This window comes from Austrofundulus limnaeus, unplaced genomic scaffold, assembly GCF_001266775.1.
Source record: "Austrofundulus limnaeus strain Quisiro unplaced genomic scaffold, Austrofundulus_limnaeus-1.0 Scaffold948, whole genome shotgun sequence".
Classification (NCBI taxonomy): domain Eukaryota; kingdom Metazoa; phylum Chordata; class Actinopteri; order Cyprinodontiformes; family Rivulidae; genus Austrofundulus; species Austrofundulus limnaeus.
Window position 1 is genome coordinate 91,794 of NW_013953350.1, and position 10,636 is coordinate 102,429.

The 10,636-nt window shown below is 43.0% G+C and overlaps 2 protein-coding genes and 1 long non-coding RNA gene across 3 annotated transcripts; all 3 read right to left on the reverse strand.

Annotated features, from left to right (window-relative positions):
• Positions 1-1,285: 1,285 nt before the first annotated feature.
• On the reverse strand, positions 1,286-4,322 carry hoxa9a (homeobox A9a). Its single transcript, XM_014029750.1, has 2 exons — positions 2,526-4,322; positions 1,286-2,290 (listed from the first exon to the last, which is right to left on the reverse strand). Exons 1-2 carry the CDS (start codon positions 3,070-3,072, stop codon positions 2,049-2,051), a joined length of 789 nt encoding a protein of 262 aa, XP_013885204.1. The 5' UTR covers positions 3,073-4,322; the 3' UTR covers positions 1,286-2,048.
• Positions 4,323-4,588: 266 nt separating this feature from the next.
• LOC106533456 (uncharacterized) lies at positions 4,589-6,736 on the reverse strand. Its single transcript, XR_001312244.1, has 2 exons — positions 6,575-6,736; positions 4,589-6,044 (listed from the first exon to the last, which is right to left on the reverse strand). It is a non-coding gene; the product is annotated as an uncharacterized LOC106533456 (long non-coding RNA).
• Positions 6,737-6,976: 240 nt separating this feature from the next.
• Positions 6,977-10,593, reverse strand: LOC106533457 (homeobox protein Hox-A10). The gene is made up of 2 exons (XM_014029751.1): positions 8,752-10,593; positions 6,977-7,895 (listed from the first exon to the last, which is right to left on the reverse strand). Exons 1-2 carry the CDS (start codon positions 9,614-9,616, stop codon positions 7,621-7,623), a joined length of 1,140 nt encoding a protein of 379 aa, XP_013885205.1. The 5' UTR covers positions 9,617-10,593; the 3' UTR covers positions 6,977-7,620.
• Positions 10,594-10,636: the final 43 nt, after the last annotated feature.

Here is a 10,636-nt window from a genome sequence, read left to right on the forward strand (position 1 = left end):
AAAATATCCAAGATTTTTAAAAAAAATAATAATCTTTTTTTTTTCTTGTGCTTTGTGTGTTTGGATTAAAACTCGTGCGTAAAAGACGAACAGGAATGTTTGGAAGCCTGTTGCTGGGCCAGAATCCAGCGCCTTTATGGCTCCTTGTCCTTTTTTATAGGACCTGCTCAGCTAAAGTGGGAGCAGAGGGCGGAAGGTTCCCAGGTGAAAAACAAAAGAATCGCGTCAAATGACCGTGAGTCTTGCGCTGTCCCCGTCGGGTAGGAATCCAATCATTTCCGCTCGGCCCTTTTGTCCAAAGATCCCAATCGCGCGGAGAAGAAAAGGAGGAGAGAGAGAGAGAGAAAGCAAATGGGTGTCATTCTGGAAACGGCCTAATTGTGTCTGGACGGTCATAAAGCCATTTAAACTGGAATGCCAGACAGTATAGCAGACCAGGCGTTTTATGGCGCTGTCTCTGGCCGAGTCTTTGAAGTTTGGGTCCATCTGCGTCCCCCAGGACGCGTCACAACAGCACTCCCGTTGGACAAAAGTCCGGTTCTGCAAGTATGCTGCACGGCTCTTGGTGAGCTAAAATGTTTGGCTGTTTTAGCTGCTGGCTTCATTTGGCTGATCATAACATCTATCTATAGCAGCTCTGCGGCTGGCGCGCATTTTGGTCTCTTTGTGTCAAATARTTCCCTCCGACACGCAGAGACAAGTGTCTACCCTAAAATGAAAGCAATCYCTCTTCAAAAACTAGCAAATTAAGCAGCTCGAGGCCAGTTTGGTCTTTAATTTAAAMCCTACAATTAAAAGATTTACAATTTTTGATACAGATTTCCCCCCCACTCTGGATGTCGAAGTGGTGCCAAGTTGCAGAATTTTTTGGCCTCCTCAGATCTGCGTTATTTTTGGTCGTCAGCTGTCGAAGAGCTCAGTGACTTTTGTGTGTGTATGTGTTTTGTTTTGTGTCCTCTCGCCTCGCAGCGCTTTGCACCCCATAAAAGGTTATAGCAGTAATTGTCTTTTATGGCTGTATACAACGTCCTCTGCCAAGACGCAACTCCGTCTCCAACACACACACTCACACACACACATTCGCTTAAAAAACTGCGTGCATATTAATTAGCCTCCATGTCCAGCCTTACAACTAAAAATAAAAAATAAAACTGTTGCAAATTATTGCTTATGTCTCCAATTTTGTGTTATGTTTCTGCACCAAAAAAAACGCAGGAAAAAAACGCAAATTCAAAAGTATCCAGCTCGATGAGGTCAAACTGTTAACAGAAAGAAGCTGAAGCCCTTTAAAACTCGAGATATAATTTGTTTTATTTAATAAATAGTACAAATTACATTTTGTGAAGCAATAGCAGAAGGGTCAGCAGACCACGAGGTATTCAATGAGAAGCCTACAGTGTTTCATTTGAAATTGTTACTCCCTGAAAACTGTGTCAGACAAAAAATCACAACGATACAAGCAGACCTACTTTATTCATTAGACACCTTGAAACGCAGAGCTATGGTAGGTAGTTGAAAGACGTAGGTAGTCTATAACTTCTATAGCATCTTAAGGGAAAGATGTCTGCAGTTTATGTACCTCTGTACTTCAAAATGTGTTTTTTTCCCTAAATATTTCTAAACTCATAGTATCAAATTCACGGTCATCCTCAGTCATTGTTCTATGGAGAAACAACAATAAAATTAATACTTTTTTTCTTTTCATATATATATATATATAAACTAGACTGACTCTGAAATAGACAACAAATAGAGCTACAAACAAAAACAACACAGCTAAAAACATCCAGGCACAAACAAGCACGGGCCAACTAATTCAACGAGGTATTAATTCAAATCAACAAAGAGAAATTTAAAAAAAAGAAGCAGGGGCACTGTCAGAATTGTGCAATATTAAGGTAGCATCAAACTAAAGCCCAACATGCTTTATTTTTCTTTTTAGTTTTTTTATGTTTTTACAAGACAAATGATCCTACAGCTGTTTATATAGAACAATAAGACGGCGGAGTTGAAAAATAAAGGTCCAGCAGAGTTTGGCGCGTCATTTTTCACTCGTCTTTCGGCGCGCCGTCTTTGTTAAACTTCTTCATCTTCATCCTGCGGTTCTGGAACCAGATTTTAACCTGTCTCTCCGTGAGGTTGAGCAGCCTCGCCACCTCGTACCTGCGGTCCCGGGTCAGGTAGGTGTTGAAGAGGAACTCTTTCTCCAGCTCCAGGATCTGGTGCTTGGTGTACGGGCAGCGCTTTTTTCTCGTGGCGCTCGCGTGGAGCCAGTTAGACACCGGGTTATCTGAGAGGGGAAATGGGATTATTATTTATGTATATATTTTTTTAAATAAGACTTTAAGATGTAGCCCAATAGGTTCAAASAAGGCTGCGCAAAATATCTGCAATCTGAGCATGGTCATTAACAGCCTGCATAAGGAAATGGCACGTTCAGAATGCCATCTGACGCGCGCCCCCACATCCACAGCAGCATTATGGTATAAATAGCTCAAACATTAAAGACCAGAGGGGAGACTTACTTGGGTCCAGGCCCGGTTTCTCCTCTCCCTCTCCGCTCATGTCCCCTCCCTGGACGGAGAGCTCGTCCTTCTCCCCCGGCGATGGTGTCGCCACGGTTCCGTTCGCGTAATCGGAGAGCAGCAGCGCCGTGTGGGAGCCGGGCAGCGCGCCGTCCCCCCGCGCCCCCAGCCCCTCRGGTTTGATCCCGTAGTGGTGGCCCGTCGGCATCCCGGTCATCGGAAGGGAACCGGACACGGGTTCGAGGAGCCACGACTGATAGCGGCCGTCCGCGTCCATCGCGCCCTGCGGATGCCCGTAGTGGTGGTGGTACACGGAGGAGACGGTGCCCGGGAACTGGGCTGGGACGTGGTTCCATGTCGGCCCAAACACTGGGGGTTTGGACGGGAAGGTGCATGTCCCCAGCTCGCCGTGGTCGCCGATGGAGGCGGGCTGCCTGGCGTGCTGGAGCCCGGGACCCGAGGGGTACCGCGGGACGGAGAGCTCCTCGCTCTCCGGCAGAATGAGAGAATCGACGTAGTAGCTAGTCAGTGTTCCGGACGTCGACATGGCAGAGAAATTATCCTTTTCACGTGTACGCAGTCATACAGCAGATACATGCAAATAAAAAAAAAAGGTGCAACACACACATGCACACACGCACGCACCTCTACATAAAAACACACACACGCACACACACGCAGTAAAGCCAGCCTCACAAAATAACAATGTGGAGAAATCAAGTAGCAACTTGGCCCCACAGAGTACTACAGTGGGAAAGTAATGGGGAGACACGCTGCCACGCCATTGGGTAGCGCAGTCACGTGATCATAAGGCTTAACAATAAAAGATAAATCAATCCCGCAGTCATTAAATACTCACCCGCTCAGCTATAATAACTGACTTTTATAAGAATAGGCAGAATTAAGGAAAAAATATCTGCAAAATCTCTGTAAAAGACGAAAAGAATGAAAAATAAAAACAGAAAAAAATCACCTTATAGTAAAACCTGCTGATGGGAATCCTCTCTTCATTCAAAACGATACAATATGTATTTGGAAGCTTACTTTTTACGAGATACTTTATTGGAGACGTAAGCACCCTGCCACTGCTGTGCGCCAAAACCCATTTCAGAAACAGAAGAAGTTTGCAGCTCGAGAATCTTGCGATCATAAATTCCGAGCAAACACATTAAAAACATTCTGTTTTTATTTAGATCGTTGGAGGCTGTCAGACATATTCCAATGAGCATTTTTCTCCCCCTTCTCTCCTCCCTCACTTTTGGAGCTTCACGTATTATTTGACAGAAACACATCAGAGACAGTGGAAGTTGAAGCTAAATTTATAGAGCAGCTTTTGCAAAAATAATTTTTAAAAAAAGGAGCGACGGCCTCCATGTTGCCTCCGTGCTTTTATTTTCTTTTTCCTCAAAAAAAAAACGTTCCTCAGTGATTTCCAGGTTAATTACTGATTTATTATTATTATTTCTCAAACTTCTATTAATTCGCGTTAGTTTGCACACAGTTGTAGAAAAATATGTTTTCTAATTAAAAAGCTAGGAGTGGAAGAGCAAATCGAGGGGTTTAATTAAATATTACACTTTTATTTAACTTTATTGTTTAAAACAAATTAGAAAATACACTAAACCTGTGTCCGGTATATCATTAGACAAACTACATATATAAGTTTAGATGTTTTACTTTAATAATTAAGCTTTTTGTTTTCCCTGTGAAGGAAATACATCTTTATGTTGTTCTGTTGAATTAATTTTAATTATTTTACAATACGTTCTGAACTCATTTTTAGTTGTTTTTATACTGCTGATGTTTTTACAGTTTTTCCAAAGTTTTTTGCGCAAAAGTGCAAAAAACTAATTTTTATTTGGTCCCAACTTTGTTTAAATTAAAGGCTTTTATATGGCTACAAAATATTTAAAACGTTAAAAAATAAAAGCATAATGTAACATTTGTATGTGTAATGTAAGGTGTAATTTTAGATATTTTATTTTATAAAAGAAAAAGAACGAAACTACAAAAGCACTGCAATGTTTTCTTAAAAGCAAACAATTTGATCGCTGCTTTTTTTTAACCAAATAAAACCTCAAGCCTCAGTTTGCGCAACTTAAAGCTGTTTATGATTTGCACCAAATTATCACCCGCATATCTCCTATYCGTTTCATCACCGGCATTAACAAACACATGTGCCAGCAGCCGGAGCCTCGGTGCAACTTTACGCGCAATCGGCGCTAAAAATAGTCTTAAYCTGAGACTTGAGGTTTCATATCTTAAACCATGAAACGGCGCGGAGGGTGTCCAAAACTACAACACGTCTTAATTCATTTAAATTGAATATGAGCTGTTGTTTTGGCTTCGAAGTGCTTTTGTTTCTAATAAATACGATTAAAAAAGTGTTAGGAAACTTGACAAATACATAAATTAAAACATAGCTCACCTAAGTTTGCACACATAACAGAACATAATCTGAATTATAAATTAGACCAGAAATTAAACAAATGAAAAGGCGACAAGAAAATAAAAAAATAAAATTACAGTTGTGTGGGAATAAAGGGTAAATAATAAAGTATTGTTGTTTTTTTATAAGTGTGTGTGCTGTATTTATTCTAAACATGATAGTGTGGTTTTCAAAGCAGCAACCACCATTTTTTTCAGATTATTTTGGTGCGTTTTCTTATTTTGTTTTATTGGCAGCAAAATAAAAAAAAWATGCTGGCCAACACCCATACAAGGCCACAGGGAATTCATGACGCACGTCCAGATCTTATGCATTCTGGTCGCTTTGCATTACAAGAAGGACGACATTAAAGGGGGAAAAAAGGTATASAGCACAATATTGTGCATTCTAGTTGACTGTTATTGCACATAATTTGACCAGCAGACATTAGACATCAAACAAGCCGAGGAGGGCAAGGGGGTAGAAAAAAAGGAGCCTATTTGTGCACTAAAACTCAAACAAGAATAGACAAACACCTTCGGAGCAGGAAAGGACGCCACTGTGCCAACAGCTCTCAGGCTGTAAACCTAAATCAGAGTGTTTTTTACCACAGGGGCTATTCACTTTTTCTTCTTCTTCTTCTCCTCCTGCAGATAACAGCTTGTCTGGCGGATCTAAATATCACCATAAAGCCCTTCCCTTCCCCTTTTGTGTGCAGCCACCATGGCGCAGCGGCAGCATCCGGTCGTCGCTGCGCCCGCGGAGGTCGCTGTTGCCCCATTCACCTTCCCCTTCCCCTCCACTGCAGTGGTCGTAACCGAGGCCTTGTCTGGCGTGTCTGCGTCACCACAACACACGGGAAAACACTTCTTTCTTTTTTTTTCTCTCCCCTCCACCCCACACACCCATCACCTTTTAGATATCCAAGTCCAGGTCGCGGACTGCACCTGAGCTTTGGATCGCGCGCGCAACAACAACAAAAAAAAAACTTGTTTTACACCAACAAAGAAAACAATAAAGGAATGTGAAGAAATCAGGAGACAGATTGAGCACAGAGACAAGAAGCCAGTCACTCCTCCCCGTTTTATTACCTAGAGAGAGAGAGAGAGAGAGGGAGAGAGAGAGAGAGAGAAGGAGAGAGGGAGGGAGGTTTGTAACGTGCTGTCTATGCACCTATTTTTCAAACATCCTCGTGTCTCTGAGTCGCTTTGGTCTCGATGGTTGGAACTGGGGCAATTAAGACAGTTTCATGTTGCAGAGTTAGAAATGCACCCCAACAACATGAAACTACCTAAACCACTCGACAGTCGATCCCGGGAAGTGAGACGAAGCGGGGGAGGAGGAGGTTTGGAGCCAGGGGGGAAAGGGGTGGGGTGTGGTGGGGTAGGGTGGGGTGGAGGGGGGCTCAAATCAGGAACACAAACCGGCCAAATCATAATGCACTGTGGCGCTCGCTTCCGTTCTCGTGTGTAAAAAAAAATAAAAACAATGAGATGACGAAAACAACACAGGTTGCCTTTCATTCTCCCGCTTTTACGCACAAGCCTCTGCAACAACAACGCCCCCCAAAAAATAATAAAATAAATAGAGAATCAACACATTCAACAAAGATAGCACTCACCAGTTTCTCGGTGCTTTCCAGGCTGCAACAGAAAGCCATTTTTATCCACGAGGGGGGAGAGAGAGAGAGGAGGTGAACGGGTTTGCACGGTTCAGATTTCTAAGCTGTGAGCCGGGGCCTCCTCTCCGTCCGAAAGGCTCACTCACGACTGAAGCTGCTTGCTTCGAGGAGAGGGAGAAACCTCATATAGCAGCCAGTCATAAAACTCTACAATAGCCGGCTGGGCATGCAGCAGGACGGCTTATAGCCTTAATATCTTAATCATTTCTGACCAGTCAGTGCGTAAACTGGGTTTGGAAAAAGAAAAACAGGACATGAACCTCCACTGCGCAGGGAAATAACAGAGAGCCTGGTTTAAATGAAAACATGGCACAAGAAAAAAAAATATACAGGCAGCTACTCTTCAGTGCGAGCTGATAATTTATTAGGCATTACACAAAAACACAATGTCATATTTATATTTATATTTATATTTATGTACAGAGAAATATACATTCAAATAATCCTCCTTCACTGTTTAACTGTTCCTAAAATCCAAATTCCTAATTTCACTCTTGGATTAGCACCCATCGTGTTGGACTCGTATCACAGGGTGGAAGAATTTGGTAAACATGAGGTGTTATGTTGAAAGGTTTTGGAAGACTTCATGTCACATAGATCCAATTATGATCAAATTTGGTTAAATGTAGATATATATTTAAGCCGCAGGGCGCAGCTGTGTTTTGTGTGTGTGACTGAGAAAGTGTGTGTTGTTGTTGTTGAACTGTCCTGATTTAACGACACCATCCAGTCATATAAGGGATGTAACAAAATTACAATAAAATAAAATAAAATAAAACACGACATCAGAAAACAACCTCCAGTCAGCCGACATGTCTGGAAATGAAAAAAAAATAGGTTTTGCTGCACCTCACAGTAAAATGAGTGCGGAGAAAAGGGTAAGGAGGGGGTGGGAAGAACCTATTTACTTCTCTTTTTTCCCCATTTTCTTTTTCTTCTTTTAATTAATTTATTTATTTATTTGTTTTATTTTTCGTGGGGCTCAATCATGAAAATCCATAGCTGGACGTGAGCTCCCGGATCCGGTTCTCCCGCGTCATTTTCTTCAGCTTCATCCTGCGGTTCTGGAACCAGATCTTGACCTGTCTGTCCGTCAGGTGGACGCTCTTGCTGATCTCTAGGCGGCGCTCTCGGGTCAGGTACATGTTGAAGAGGAACTCCTTCTCCAGCTCCAGAGTCTGGTGCTTGGTGTAGGGGCAACGTTTCTTTCGGCCGCTTTTTGCCGTCAGCCAGTTGGCCGTGTTTTCACTTTTTGTGTCTCCTAAAGAAGTGTGGGGGGGAAAAGTGTCAGACCCGTGAGGGGAGGGAGGGGAGGGGAGGGGGAGTTACGCAGTGCAACGTGAGGGAAATGGAGGAGGAGGGGGTGAGAGGAGAAAAATAAAGACAAGGAGCATCAAATAAAACGTTGGAGTATTGTTGGGTTGCAGCAGATGACCTTTATATAATATAATATTAATCATCTATACATATATTTGCTAAAAAAAAAAGGACGGGTTTGTTGTTCAAAGACAAACTACTTTAAACTAAAATAGCTGCAGCCTGCCAAAAATATTTTAAATATATCCTGAAATCGTATATTTCACGTTTGAGTTTGCGCCAGTGTGTGTGAATGTGGTTTTGCAGGATGTGTGAAAAGATTTACAAAATACTCTGATCAGAGAACACCAGAATATACACCAGAATCACAAATAATAAACATATATAAATATAGGAACATATAAATACGTGACGCACTGGTAGTAGTAGGCCTTTACGCAAAATTTACGCAWCGTTTACGCAGCGGCCAAACTAAACACTAATTAAGTTTTTTTTTCTTGTTTTAAAAAAATGCTGGATTATAAATAATAATTGTACAGATTTGAGGAATTACTCCAACATAATGTTTAGTCTCAAACAAATGTCCCATTTCAATATTTTACGCATTTTGGAGTTTCTGCGTCCCTGAGAATTTAGTTTAWTTCGGATTTTTAGCATGTGAACGCTTTGCAGACAGAAACCTTGACTTGTCAGCTGAGTCTAAACGAGCAAAATAAAACATGACAAGTGCCATTAAAAACTCTACCTGTTTGCCTCCAAAACAAGTCTGACCACACCTWTAAAAACCTGACTGGGGTTACCTTTACTGGTCTTTTCCGCTCTCTCCTTGTCATTTTCTTCAGTTTCGTCCGCGGAAGAGAGTTCCCCCTCCGAGGAGTCGCGCGCCTCCTCGGCGCCGGACGTGGCGTGGGGCTGCAGGTTTCCCGAAGACACGAGCTCTCCCTCCTCGCTGTCCTTCCCCTCCTGTGCCGCGGTGGCTCCCGGAGCTGGAGCCGAGGTCGGTGGCGTGTGGAAGCGAGCGAGATCAGTGGGGTGCAGGCCAAAATGGGAATGGGAAGGGTTCGACTGGGGGCCGTCGGTGTTGTAAAGTTTATGAGAATGTGCGTGCGTCTGAGACAAGCGGAAGTAGCCCGGCACAGGCACAGAGCCCCCGCCACCATCCGGAGCTGTGCAAGAAGTGGAGCCGAGACCGGCGGAGGTRAATCTGGAGTATGTCAGGTCCTCTGCCGTGGACGCTTTAGGGCACTTGGGCTGCTCGTACAGGCAGTAGGTGCTCTCTTCCTTGATGTTCTGCGGGAACGTGCAGGGTGCGACCTGGGGACCCGCTGGATGCTCTTGTTCCATCCGACATGACCTCTGCGCGTCCATCCACATTTCCATGCTGGACATGTACGCGCCCGAAGCGGCAACCATGTTCTGGTGACCCACCTCGCTCCGTTTAGCCATACCTGGAAAGTATCCATAGTTGTGTAGTCCGTAAGGCACTTCTGCAGCGGTGCTGTGAGGCACGCACACCGCGCTCCCAGTGTAGTGACCTCCGCCGCTGTCGCCGCGGCCGCTGATCAGTGAATCCACCAAAAACGCGTTTCCTGACGGGCTGTCCGAACATGACATTATTGTGGTGTATTTTGGCGAAGGGAGAAGATAGCCCTTTCTGGCTGACATTTCTTGTGCAAAACATGCTGGATATGATTAGAGGCACCCCCCACCACCACCACCCCCCTCCTTTTGCTCCAAGCGGATTGTAAAACCAATGAAAATGCTGGAAGAAGGTCAGTCTCCTCCCACTCTGAGGCTACGTAGCCAGACCAAACGAAATCCATCATGGAGCTCAGGCAGAGGGAAAAAAAAACAACAACAGAGCAATCAGTGCGTTCCCTCACCTCGCCTTAATGCACCACCCTGCACAGAGGGTCTGAAGTCCAACACAGATCACAGTTGTAAAAAAAATGGCATTATATTGTAAAGGGTACAACTAATAGAAATATAATAATAAGAATAATAAGAATAAAAAAACAGCATGGACTCTGATGCACTGATTGGTTTTACGCGCAACTCAAATCTTAACACAAATATCAACAAAGACTTGGATCTGCAAAACTTTTAAACCTTGCAAATAATATATTTAAATATATAAATTACTTAAATGCACGCCGAAAAAAATGTGCGTAAAAGTGGAAAATCAAGTTTAAAAGCGCATCGTGACCCAACAACAAAGACATGAAATAAAGCTACGGGAGTGGCRACTCTTTTTGAACAACACTGAGCTAAAATATTTGCTTAATATGGAGCAACAGTACACATGAAGACTCAAGTACTTTATCAGAAAAAAAACCAAGACATGAAAGCATTGGGGTCATTTTCGCGCGCCAATATGTACAAATCTGCTCGTTTCTATAAAGAAAATATCGATACATGAGCTCAGCTGTATTTAACTAAACCATTGTAACACAGCTGCATGGGCAACTGTTAGCAAGTCTGTGCGTAAAAATGGCACAAGAAGTGAAAAAGAATCTGTGACCAAGATAATTTAAAGTAGATGCAAATTAGTAATACAGAAAAGAATTTGGGATTTTTTTTCAACATTATTTTTTGCCTCTAACAGTATGGGCCGCACGCGCCATACACACACACACACACACACACACACACACACAACACGCATATATATATATATACTGTATA